Source organism: Quercus lobata, chromosome 4, assembly GCF_001633185.2.
Source record: "Quercus lobata isolate SW786 chromosome 4, ValleyOak3.0 Primary Assembly, whole genome shotgun sequence".
NCBI classification, from domain to species: Eukaryota; Viridiplantae; Streptophyta; class Magnoliopsida; order Fagales; family Fagaceae; genus Quercus; species Quercus lobata.
The window spans coordinates 40,976,448-40,990,431 of NC_044907.1; the positions used below are offsets into that span (position 1 = coordinate 40,976,448).

The following is a 13,984-nucleotide window of genomic DNA, read 5'->3' on the forward strand; positions in this document are numbered from 1 at the left end:
GTTTTTCATATGGTAGACATAAATTTAAGATAAAATACTAGTGTGTGCATGAACATGTGAAGAACATCCAAGAACGTATGAAGAACACTCAAAAACATTCAAGCATATTTAAGTAAATTAACAACCAACTAGCATACTTTGATCCTAGACTAACATTAAAATTTTAAAAATAAATAAATAAAAACAAATTAGGAGAAAGAAAGTAAACATGCATGCAAGATCTACATGGAGGAGGAGAAGGCTTTTTGTGGTTCCTAAGGGTGGGTAGAACCATGTTTACTCAAATCACGAATCTCAGTAAGATCTAGATGACAAACACTTGCCTTAGCTCCTTAGGATTAAGGAGGGAATGAATAGCTAGAGGTCCTAAGAGGGATATAACTGTGATCACTCATAACTTGAATCTCAGTAAGACAAGAAAATGACAAACACTAGAGCTACTTCACTAGATCTCTAAAAGATGGAGAAGAGTTTTTTTTTTTTTTTGGGTGTTTTTTGGAATAGGTTAGGAGGGGGCTTATTATAGTGGGGGAGAGAAGATTTTGGAGGGGAGTGACATTTAATTGATAGTTGACATTGGTGCATTAATTTTGTGATTGGTAGGAGCAGAGAGCAAGCAAAAAGTTGAAAATCCCGATTCTTTCCAAAGCTTCCCATAACAGCTAGTATATATAACCAACTTCAAAAATCATATCTCACTTATTTCTAATTGGAATTACCTCATTCTTGAGCTCAAGTGAAGCTCCATATGTCTCATTTCCAACTAAAATAACCTCACTAAAAAATTCATAGTGGTCTAAGAAAGATATATATGAAAGGACAGGGATTTGATGCAAACATGTTTGTAGGAGTTGCTACAAATAGTATTAGGTGTCAACTTATAAAGATAACATGTGTCCTGGGTCACATGCATGTCACATGACTAGCCAAAGTCCCTAAATTTCCTTAACCATAGGTACCTTAACTATCAGGCATCAACTCCTCTCTCTCTCTCTCTCTCTCTCTCTCTCTCTCAGCCAACCCAAGTAATAACCCAACTATCTCTCTCTCTCTTTACCGATCCCTCTCTCTCACTCCACCACCATTCACCGCCGTCTTTTGGTAGGGAGATCCTTGTAATTTTTTATGTGGTCCACTAAGTAATCGGATCTTAGTCTTTCCTTCTTTCTTTTTTTGTTGAATGATTGGATCTAAGCCTTGTGCATACATATTGAGTCGAAGTTGTAATAGATCTACTCATTTACCTCACGTCCTCATCAGATTGAAAATATTTCTTCTTCTTTTTTTTTTCATTTTTGAAAGAGAGTAAGACTAAATGAGAGAGAATGAAGTGTTTTGGCTCAATTAAGCTAAGGTGATCGAGGTGTCTCCAACAGGAGCGGCAACAGTGGCTTCGAACAGTGGTGGTGTGAGAGACGAGACCGGTGAAGAAATTAATGGACAGGTTTTGTTTTACTTGGGTTTAAGTTAAGTGCTATATGTGGTTAAGGGAATTGGGGACTTTGGCTGGTCATGTGACAAGCACATGACCCAGGACACATGTTGGCTTCATAAGTTGACACCTAATACTGTTTGTAGCAAGTTGCAACTCCTATGAACATGTTTGCAGCAAATCTTTGTCCTCTTTATAAAATAGTGAACAAATGTTATTTCTTGAAAGTATTTTTCAGCACAATTATCATTAATAAGCCCCCAATTAACTCCTTAGAATTAATAAACCCCAAATAATGATCTAATAAATCTAATTAAAAAGATAATTACACCAATTATTCATGGATAATTATTGTTTGACCATCTAATTAATTAAATATGTGCAATCTTATTATTAATTTTAGTCCAAATTAATTGGATCATGATACTTCATTGATTTCAAGTTAAATTGTCATTAGACCAATTAGGATCAATTGTTCATAATCACATATATTTTGACTCAACTATGTTGATGCATCATAGTCATTATTGAAGGTAAAAGGTAGTCAATTCAAGATGACTAATGTCATGAACTTGAGAGAGGAAATAAATGTTTTTGATTAATTTTCTGCTTGCTTCTTATTAAGCTTGTTTCTCATTAAACATAAAAATCAATTGAATACAAGCAAATAACAATACTAGTATACTACTAATTCAAATAACAATTTATCCAACACATCATCTACGGTCATAACACCATCTAAGATATTTTAACAAGCTTGTTCCATCCTAATCCTTTCTGTATAAATAAAAGGGCAAGGCAAGCCACTACTTTTAGGTTTTAACACAAACATAGACACAAAGAGTAAAGGCCATGGATTTGCCATTGCTTCTTCTCAAGGTTTCGTTCACAATTGCGTTGGTGGGCTTTGTTAGCAAGTTAATACAGATATGTGATACTCTAATATTGAAGCCAGAAAGGCTTCGATCAAAACTGCGAAGGCAAGGGATCAGAGGCCCTCCACCCTCGTTTTTGCTCGGAAACATTAATGACATGAAAAAGATGAGGGCCAATTCCTCAAAGACTCCACCAGGAGAGCAAGCAATAACCCACAATTGCTCTTCTGCGCTATTTCCATTATTTGAGCTATGGAGCAAAGAATATGGTAAGAACATCAATCTTTTTAGTACTTCGATTTTTCAGCTTCAAATTCTCACATGGTTGAAGTTATTTATTTATTTTTTAACTGCTTTTGTTATTCTAATTCTGACAGGTTCTACGTTCATGTTCTCACTTGGCAATATACAAATATTGCACATGAACCATCCTGATGTGGTAAAGGAAATAAGCATATGCACTTCCTTAGACTTGGGAAAGCCTTCCTATCAACACAAAGAGCGAGGTCCTCTACTTGGCCATGGGATTCTGACTTCAAATGGAGCAACATGGGCTCACCAAAGGAAAATCCTTGCTCCAGAACTATACATGGAAAAGGTCAAGGTATGCTTCAAATCAATTACACATCTTTTTAGTATGAGAATCAACCTTTCCAAACATAACAAGGGGATAAGACTGTCTATCAATTATGACAGCAATTATGACATTTGTTCAGTCAAGATATAAGTTTTGTTCATACATGTTGTCTTAATAATAGTCCTTCTAATCCCAGCTTTCTGATTAGTAAAAATGCCTTTAGTGATTGGATACTGGCGCAATTTGTAGGATATGATGAACTTAATGGTGGAGTCCTCAATTACACTAGTGAACTCATGGACTAATCTGATTGAGAGTGAGGGTGGAGTTGCAGATGTTCACGTTGATGAATACATGAGAAGCTTTTCTGGAGATGTGATCTCAAGAGCTTGTTTTGGCAGCAATTACTCCAAAGGGGAAGAGATATTTTTAAAGCTTAGAGAACTTCAAGAGCAAATGTCAAAAAAAGTTTTATTAAGTGGCATTCCTGTACTAAGGTTTGATTTTTATTTTTTATTTTGGGTCCAACATAAGAATTTTTATTGTTGTTATATTATTACCTTACAAATAATTAGACAAAAGTGGATCCCAGTAAAATTTCTTGTCTTTGAACAAAAAATTTCAAATTTAGGTTTCAAACTACACTTATCTATCGTATCTAAAAAAACAAATTATCGAACAAAAAGTGATTGCGTGTCACAATTTTCAGATATCTTCCGACTAAGAGCAATAGGGAAACATGGAGGCTACAAAAAGAGGTCCGCGCTTTGATTATGAAGGTAGTGAAGGAAAGAAAGGAGGGAGCATCACAGAATGATTTGCTGCAAATGATAATTGAAGGTGCAACCAATAGTGATTTTGGTCAAGATGAGACTGACAGATTCATTGTTGACAATTGCAAGAACATATACTTAGCAGGGTATGAGACAACTGCAGTATCTGCAACATGGACCTTGATGTTGTTGGCCTCAAATCCAGAGTGGCAACAACGAGTTCGTTCTGAGGTTCTCGAAATTTGTGCTGATCAAATGCCTAATGCTGACATGGTTCGCAAGATGAAGACGGTGAGTATTATATATTTCAGAAAGAAAAAAAAATAATGAGTAAATTACTTTTCAAATCTTAGAGTTTTTCATATATTTCATTTTAACCTTAAAATTTTAAAATGTTTCATTTAAATATTATGTCACTCTTTGTTTTTTGTTTTTTTGTTTTTTTTTACCATTAAAACATGACTGCTAATTGGTTTAAATGAAATTTATTTCAAACACCGAGATTTAAAATAAATTTATCCAAAAAGGTTTATATAAAACCATATGAAACTACAAGGTTTAAATGATATATTTTTAAAACTTTAAGGTTTAAACAAAACGTTTTAAAATTGTATGGCTTAAGGCTGTGTTTGGTTCGTGTAAAAGTATTTCCGGAAAATATTCTATTTTCCGGAAATGCTATTTTCCGGAAAGGAAAATGTTTTCATGTGTTTGGTTGCATTTCAAAAAATGTTTCGGAAAATATTTTCTGATGTTTGGTTGTGTTCTTGAAAATAGCATAGAAAACACATTTTCACATTTTCTCACATTTTCTTGGTTACCAAACAATTATATAATATCATTTATTCATCAAAACATAAACAAAACCCAGAAAAAAATCATCAAATCCGGACAAACGAAGGCGAGATCGCGATCGGAGAGATCGCGATCGGCGCGATCGTGATCGGAGCGGTCGGTGCATCGCGATCGGCGGCGCGATGCGTCGATCGCGATCGCGATCGCGCCGACGGCGTGATGCGTCGATCGCGATCGCGATCGCGCCGACGGCGTGATGCGTCGATCGCGATCGCGATCAACGCGTTCGCGCGATCGCGATCTCTCCGATCGACGCATTGCGATCGGCGGCGCGATGCGTCGATCGCGATCGCGATCGACGCGTTCGCGCGATCGCGATCTCTCCGATCGACGCATGGCGCTGCCGATCGCGATCGACGCATTGCGTTTGGCAGCGCGATGCGTCGATCACGATCGACGCATCGCGATCGCGCGAAGATCGAAGCGGAGATCGCGATCGGAGCTCTGGGTGGCTGGATCGATCGGAGCTCTCGCACTTGATCTCGCTCGTTGGCTTCGATCTCGTTCGTTGGCTTGATCTATTCCGCACTTGATTTCGCTCGTGGGCTGTTGTGTTCTTCGATTGTTTTTTTCTGTTCTTTCTCTCTCGCTCGCGTGTTGTGTTTCCTGTTTTTTCTCTCCCTCTCTCTGCGTTTTGCAAGCCACGGAAATGAATTGAAGTGAAAATCAAGACTGAAATTCATTTCCGTGGTCAAGGCTTCAAATTTTGGTCAACAGGAATTCGATTTCCGGAAAATAACGTTTTCCGTCACAGCCAAACGCTCCATTTTCCGGAAATTGATTTCCGGAATTCGTTTGAAGTCGAATCAAACGCAGCCTAAATAAGAGATACAAAAAACTCTAAGATTTAAAAGGTAACCAAAAAAAAAAAGTATTATATAATATTTTGTCATGCATGCTCCATGATAATTCATCATTTATCATTACTTCAAAACATTAATTGATTTTTTATATAGACAAAATTCAAACTCGGGTCCCTTATTTGAGAGCAAAAGATATTATCAAATCTAACAACTTAAACTTGTGTGTTAAATTGGTATCTAGCATGTAAGTGCAATTGGTGACATAGGATGCCAATAAGATTTATTGCCTAGATTGCCATGTTCATTACCATAATCATTTGATACATAACTAAAATGGAGAATTCTAAATTCTATCCAGCACTTGTGCATTCAAACTATCAACCCCACACAATCCAATCCAATGTCTCAGATTGGTTTTTCGAGGATCAATGTGGATTATGTTGGGTTCTAAATTAATTTTGAAACTTGGTTTGGGTAGGATTTGGGTTGACAAAATTTTAAAGTTAAGTAACCCAATCCAACCCAAGCTATTAATAGCTTAAAAAATATATGTATTTTAAAGTTTTAGTTTGGCTTATTTTATAGTTTGGGATTTAGTTTAAATTTGTAGTTTAGGTTTTCTTAGACTTAAATTTGATGAAAATGGAATATTAATTAGACTCAATTTTGTAAATTATAAGTACTTATTAAATAATGAACTTAAATGGTTGAATGAATCCTTTTTCTTTTTTTCTTTTTTTTCCTTCTAAAACAAATCCATTTTTTTACTGGGCTTGACAAAATAACCCAAACCTAACACCGCCCAACACAACCCAATCCAAGAAATGAGGTTATCTTGGGGAATTTTTAAAGTTACCAGGGTTAAGTTGAGTTGGAGATTTCTCTAACTTATAATGGTCCGATTGGATTAAAAAATTACTCCAAAACCTAACTAGACACCCATGCAAACTTCCGTTGGTACCCAAGTCATTATAAAATTTTCCCCTCCTTTTTATAAAGTTTAGGTGAAGCTAATGAAAATCATGGGTAATTTATTAAAGGCCTCAACTTTTTTAATATTCATTGAAGAAAAAAGATGTTCACTGAATTTTTTAATTTTGTTATGTTGGGAGATCACAATTTAACTCCCAACAACTACTCTAAAAACAGGTCTACGTGACATGATGTTCAATATCATAAAAGATTTTAGCGTGTCTTTCTCATCACCAATTGGTTTTGAGGTAAGAGAAAATTATAGAGCTCGTTTGTTACCATTATTTAAACAACAGTTTTTAGTATTTAAACAATATTACACGTATTTTCAAAAAATACAAACAATTTTATTATAAACAACATTACCGACCAGACCTATATAATGATTTGGGTTATGATCAGCCACCCACCATTGTGTCACCTACTGACCAATCTTTGCTTGGTTTAATGGATTTGACAGTTGACCATGATAATTCACGAATCATTGCGCCTTTATCCTCCAGTGCCAATAGTGTCCAGGGAGGCATTTCGAGACATGAAATTTGGAGACATAAACGTACCTAAAGGTGTAAATGTGTGGACCTTGATGGTATCCTTACACCAAGACCCTGATCTTTGGGGACCTGATGCCAACATCTTCAAACCCGAAAGGTTTGCCAATGGAGTCAATGGTGCATGCAAGCTCCCTTACGTGTACATGCCATTTGGGGTCGGTCCTCGTACCTGTTTAGGGCAAAACTTTGCCATGGCAGAGCTCAAAATTCTTCTTGCTTTGATTGTGTCCAACTTCTCCTTTTCCTTGTCACCCAAATACAGGCACTCCCCGGCATTGAAGTTGATTATAGAGCCTGAAGATGGTGTCAATCTCCTTATTAAGAAGCTGTGAACTATGAGCCAATTACTATTATATAGTACTACTACTATAGTTGGTATTGCAGAAAGTTTTGTTAATTGGTGCTTAAACTTGGATTATTACAAGATCAATGAACATATAGAAGCACTAGGCCCTACATGGTATCTTGTGACAAGACCTATTTCTTATTGCAACAGCAGTTTTTGTTTTGGTTCCGTTTTTCACCGGTTGAATTATATTGATATCTTATGCCATTTACTAATCCTGATGCACGTATGACAGACATATGCCCCTATAACTAGGCATGTGTTTTGTTTAGACTGCATTGCACATTATTAGCTATAACCAAAATTAGGTATACGGACAAACGGTGACGACTCTAGGAATTTTTTTCATGATACTCCTTAAGAAACATAATTTTTTCTAGTGACGGCTTCAGGAATTTTTTCCAAATGTATTATTGTTTAGTTGTTTCATTAATTTGTTTGTCTTTTATAAACTATAATTTGTTATATTGTTGTTTCATTAATTATAAAATTATTAATTGTTGTTTAGCCTAACATAATTTAATTTGTTTGTCTTTTATAATGTACTAGTATATAGTCCCGTACTATCGCACAGGAATAGATATATTATTAATCATGAGTTTATTCATATTTAAAAGGCTCAGTTAAATCTAAATTCATATTATTAATTATAAAATTTCATTAACAAAACTTAGCAATATATATATTTTACATAGAAAGATGAACCTTGGTGACAATATTTATCCAAGAGATCCATTCACGCTTTTGAATCTTCAATCTCTATTGGTGATTGAAATTTTCGCAGCTTAAAAAATTTAAAATTAAAAAAAAAAAAAAATCCTCAGAGTTGTACACATTTTGTAGTTTTACGATGGATCATTTTGTAACATGATGGGCATTTGTGTGAAAAAAAGACCTCTGAAGTTCTATGGCTGATAAAAGAAATTTTCTCCAATCTCTTTTTATAGAGAGATGAGTTTGTGCATGTTTTTATACATCCTTCATAGTTGTATTATCACGAAGCAGCTCCAATGGATTTAGATTGGTACTACCGATTCCCAAAGCATGAGTGTTTAATGTGTTATTAATTTCATCTTATTGGCTTCTGCACATGATAGCAAAATTAAAAATAATTAAATTGTACACGTGTATAGTAAAATTGGAATGAACAATTGGAATGATAATATATGATAGTAACAACAATAGGAAAATTCAAATAAAATTTTGAATTAAATTGTAACAATCTAAATAAAAAATTCTAGTAGAAAGCCAGGGTGGAGTGATCCACTCCAAGAAGGCGACCAAACTTGCGTAAATATAGAATAATAAATCTCTCTCCGGAAAATTTACATTGTTCACAACCTTTATCTTTACTGAACATTTTAAAAATATAGTGACTCACATCTGCCATCCAGACATCTACAGTTATGTCCTCTCCAATTCGCATGAGATTCCATTGATCACTAAGTTCCTTTGTAGCCTACAAAAAGTATCATCCATCGGTCCACAACAGTGCTTTCTTCATTGTTATAGGTGTCCAACCTGAACAAAAAGCCAAATATAAGGATAGTGAATTTTAGGCATAATGTGCATCTAATCACATATTAGCAATTTATAACAAATGTAAATATGCAAACTTTGTAAGTGAATAGTAAACAAAACTCAGTGTCAAAACCAAGAAGAAAACACTTTAATCCGAAACTCGGTGCAAATGTAAAAATACAAACTTTGTAAGCAATTTATAACAAAGATGTAAACTCTGTCTTTGCTATCTTTTTGGAAATTATGCAATGTACCCAAACCAAGTTCTTATTACCGATATTCATCTCTTTGGTTTTCACGTTTGACTACAAAATCAAGAAAAAACTTAATTAGCACAGTAACCCACTTGACCCGATACATAGAAGTGGTTTTAATGAGAATGAGCCCACATACATTTAGCCACATGATGCAAAATTCAACTTCAATTTCAGATTCTAGATACGTGGCACAAAATTAAAGTTCTAATTTGGAATTCAATTTCACACTCTCTCTGCTTCACCTATTATTTTATATATAGATCGGTTAATTAAATTATTAATTATTGTTTATTAGTTGTTTTCCCCAATTAATTATTGGTTAATTAATATCCCAAACAAACAAAATTAATTAGTTCAACTAATTACTATGGTTGTTTGATACTTGGAATATCACACTATTACTTAACAAAACAAAAAAAAAAAAAAAAAAAAGTCAATAAATTGTGCAGCACAAAAAATATATAGGTCGTATAGCTTAAGTCCAAGTCTAAAAAAGAGTGATTTATTACATATTTTATGATCATTAGTTGAACTAATCAACTAGCACACAGCACACCACCGAGCCTTGTAGCCTGGTGGTACCTAGTACCATGTGTATCTATGAGCTCGGGGTTTTATCCCCCATAATTACCTAGCAAAAACAAAAAACTAGTACACAGCACACAACCATATTTATTAATTATTATTTGCACACTTGCACTAGCACTAACACATAGTAAATCAGATAAGGCCAATTGATTGTATCTCACCAAAAGACACCAACACCAACACTAAAAGACAATTAATAATCTCACCTACACCAACGCCAACATCGGATAAAGCCAAAAACAAGGGAAATATTAATAGAGAGAGAGAGAGAGAGAGAGAGAGAGAGAGAGAGAGAAATACTTTGAGGGAGCACCGAAGTAGGGAAGCTGAAGGCTGAAGCTGAGGCAGTGATCGTCACTGATGACCAATCTCCGATGAGGGGCGACGATGTGCTCTGGATCGATCTCTGATGAGGGGAGGCATTGCTCTGTTGTGTTGCTCTGTTTTGAGGTTTGCTTTAACGTGATTTCTGATTTAGTGATTTGAGGTTTCTGATTTAATGATTTGCTTTGTATTGGTTTTTTTTTTTTTTTTTTTTTTTTTTGAGAATCCGTGGGTTTGCTTCCTTGTAATCTTGGGCTTGTCGTGGGCTTGATTTGGGCTTGCCATCCATTGTTTTGCTCTGTTACAATTTTTTTTTTTTTTTTTTTTGCTTGAAAGTAGAACAAATAATTTTTTTTTTAGGGTGTTCCTTTTTTTTTTTTAAGGGTAAACAAATAAAAAATTGTAATTATTATATACTCCCTCTGTCCCACTTTGTTTGTCCTATTTGAAAAGTCAAATTTTTTAAGAGAACATCATTTATTGTCTTGTCTACCTTTTAAAAATGTATAAGTTTCCAAAACTACCCTTAAATAAATTTATCAAAAAATTGAATTAGTAAATTAATAGGGGTATAATAGGAACATTAGTAAATTAATGACTTTTATTTTTAGAAATAGGACAATATTTTGAGACATCCCAAAATGGAATAGATGATAAATAAAGTGGGACGGAGGGAGTATAATTTTTTTTTTTTCAGGTCAAGTTATTCCTGAAAACATCCTGAGCATAACGTGGCGTCACCACTGCGGACAAATAATGTGGGGTGCCTAACACTTTTTTCACTTGCAACCGAACACTCAAATCTATGTTTTTGGTTCGAGACACTACTTGACCTAGTGTAGATTGCAGGAACTAGACATTGGAAAAACTAGATTCAAATTCAAGTGACTAATCATCTTTTTTTTTTTTTTTGGTAAGTCATACGCATACCTAATAGTTCTCTACCCATAACCTTACCCTCCAACTAGAACTTGAAAATGGAGTGACCAATTATACCTTAAGAAATCTTTATGATTATTAATGACAACTCCATACGCTCTACATAGCTCCAGCACACCGTTATAACGCCATGAGTACAAGTAGTGCAAGTGATAAATTCTCACACATTGAGAGGGACCATCAACTCGATAACTCTAAACCTCGAAGTCGTCATCCCTCCACAAATAGGTCAGGTCGGGCTAGGTTTGACAATCAACGTATCCAATAGTATAGAACTCTGTCATTGGAATGAGTTTGTGCAGTTTGTTCAATTTCTTGAATTTTGTGATGTATAGAACATTGTTTGTGCATAGATATAGGTACTATAAGAAATTTATGGAAAATTATACAAATTATTGAATTTTTTTTTTTTTGTAAATAAATTGGTACAAAATTGTTTGATAAAAGATAAAGCTAATTATATTTTTCTTGTGCCTAACCGAGAGCCTTGTAAAATTATTATATTCAACTAATCCCTCCATCCCGAATTGATAGGCCCATATTTCAAAATGAAGTCCTTTTTGAAAATTCAACAACAGATAAATTTCTTCCATTACCCATTACTTGATTTAAAAATTGAATACCCCTCCTTCTTTAAAGTTTGAATTAAGAATGTTAGTTTTGGAAACTTATACATTTTTTATATAATGATGATGTTCCTTTAAAAAGTTGAATTTTCTAAACAAGCCTAACAAAATTGGGATGGAGTATAAGATCAAAATGCAAAATCACCCCTCAAGTTTTGGGTCAATTGCAAAACATCCCCTAAGATTTCAATTCTACCTTATAACTCCCTGGGGTTTCTGGATCTGCCAATTTGACCCCTAAGACTAAATTAGCTCTTATGAACAAAAAACTCACATAACCACATTAAGAAAACTCACTAATTGATTATAGCCGCTAATCATGCAAAGTTAATGTGATTTTTTTTTTTTCCAAAGCAACTAATTGAAGCTATTCGCAATGGTGAATTTGATGTATTTGAAAACCTCACGATTTTATAACAAATAATTGAAACTTTATGGGATGTTATAGGAACTGACCCAAACCTCTATTCTTTTTTTTTTCCCCTGCCGACATTTTTTCTTTTTCTTTTTCTTTTTCTTTATTTTCTGCTGAACAATAGGATACTTTTTGAATCTTGACCAATAATGTCTATGTCGTATCTTGGTTCACTTACCACGCTACAATTATTATTCCTGTGCTATGATTGAGTTGGCATCTTAATAGTCCTTGAATTAGATGATCCTTCTAAAGAAATTGAAAGGACTTCACGTCACACCACATATTGTTTTGTACGGCAGTAGACCTTAATTACTTCGAATTCTAAAGTCTTTAGGCATTAGCTAGGCATGGACGACTGAGGAAGTAGACATCTCCAACGTGTCTCACAGGTTGTTCTGGCGTGGCGTGCTAGCCAATTTGTGTTAACCCCCTAAAATGTACAAAGAAAAAGTACTACCTCCATATCATTTAGAAGAAAATTCTTCCAACCTACAACCTTGTGATTAATAAGACTATTCAAGTATATTTTTAGTTACGTGACCAATTTAATGGAATGTGTGATCTGTATAAAATTTTATATAATACATATGGATGATAGAGGATAATGTACCGATTAATAAGACTATTCATATATTTTTAGTTACATAATCAATTTAATAAATCATGTGACTTGTATAAAATTTTATATAATACATACCGAATATAGTTTTTCTCTAAATTCCAAACCAAGTTGGAGGAACCAACATGATAACTCATAAAAATATCAACATGTATTATTTTAAAAAATTACATAACTCATTAAATAGGTCGTGTGACTAAAAGTACACTCAGATAATTTTATCAATTCCCCACATTGAATTGGTGGAATTTTCCTCCAAATCGATTTATAAATAAACTTTTATTAGTTTGAAAATGACATTTACACGCGTGAAAGTGGAATTTGAACCAATAAATTTTACTCCTCACTTTCTAGCTAAAATTTTCTAATGAAATTTTGAATGCCTTCCTATGATACACCCAAAAAACGATTTTTATTTGACAGAAAATTAGATATTTAAATCCTTTACCCATACACGGCAAAGAATTTTAACTTTTAAAACCTTGTCTATATATGGATAGGAATTAAGCCAATAGATACCTCGCAAACAAGAATGTACCCAGCCAATAGTTAAATAGTTTATTCAGAAATTTAAAAATAAAAATAAAAAACTAAAAATAAATAATAAATAATAAGGTAAATTCTAGATAACTGCCTGAAGTTTGGGGTAATACCAAACACATTCAAGGTAATTAAAAAGCAATAATTTTAGTCCTAGAAGACAAGCGCCATTACAAGCCGTTTGTTCACTACACAAAACAAAATTTGCACAGCTTTTTTTTTTTTTTTCATTTCCAAGGCAACAAGTTCAGAAAATGTACCCCACACCATCTGTTCAATTCAAGATGACTAATGTCATGAACTTGAGAGAGGGAATAAATGTTTTTGATTAATTTTCTGCTTGCTTCTTATTAAGCTTCTTTCTCATTAAACATAAAAATCAATTGAATACAAGCAAATAACAATACTAGTATACTACTTGTGGGGCCTGATAATTTGTGACCCAGGCCCATTCTACGTTTGGGCCCAAGGCCTAAGCCGAGGAGAGCTATTGTTGAGGACGCATAATGAAAGCCCAAGAAGGGCACGAGGACATGGCCGAGGACGATCTTATACTCAACACCTCACAAAACGCCTGAAGAAAAGGGCAAACTCAGTACAGGGGTAGGACAAGGGAGAAAGCTGCCAACATCGTAATACAGGATCCTGCATCTGACAAGCTCATGCTCCAAACCATGCCATTTAACTTTTCCAACGACCCCCAACCACTCTAGGTATGGATTGACAGGACAAGTCTGCACCCCAGAAAGTAAAACTTACACGTGGACACTAAATGGGGAAAATGAACACTAGTATAAAAGGGAAAGAAAGTGAAGGAGAAAGGGATCCCCAAGAGGAGGAAAAATCCTACAAAGGGAGAAAAGGAAGGGTACAATGCTCCTCGGATGCTGTCAGTGGACTTAGATCCTATGACCCACATTAATGGAAGACTCAGCTAGTCAAGCCAAGTCTGCCCATATAAGAGC

At 34.5% G+C, this 13,984-nt stretch overlaps 1 protein-coding gene across 1 annotated transcript; it reads left to right on the plus strand.

Annotated features, from left to right (window-relative positions):
- Positions 1-995: 995 nt before the first annotated feature.
- On the plus strand, positions 996-7,312 carry LOC115988167 (cytochrome P450 714C2-like). The gene is made up of 5 exons (XM_031111813.1): positions 996-2,576; positions 2,685-2,911; positions 3,134-3,381; positions 3,594-3,948; positions 6,748-7,312. The coding sequence occupies exons 1-5, from the start codon at positions 2,285-2,287 to the stop codon at positions 7,171-7,173; spliced, it is 1,548 nt and encodes a 515-aa protein (XP_030967673.1). The 5' UTR covers positions 996-2,284; the 3' UTR covers positions 7,174-7,312.
- Positions 7,313-13,984: the final 6,672 nt, after the last annotated feature.

Bases quoted from the DNA above. Each gene is read 5' to 3' on its own strand.
- LOC115988167 (XM_031111813.1), top strand. From the start codon at position 2,285: ATGGATTTGCCATTGCTTCTTCTCAAGGTTTCGTTCACAATTGCGTTG. The intron at 2,577-2,684 runs GTAAGAACATCA...TAATTCTGACAG, and splicing joins GCTATGGAGCAAAGAATATG to GTTCTACGTTCATGTTCTCA. The intron at 3,949-6,747 runs GTGAGTATTATA...TGGATTTGACAG, and splicing joins TGGTTCGCAAGATGAAGACG to TTGACCATGATAATTCACGA.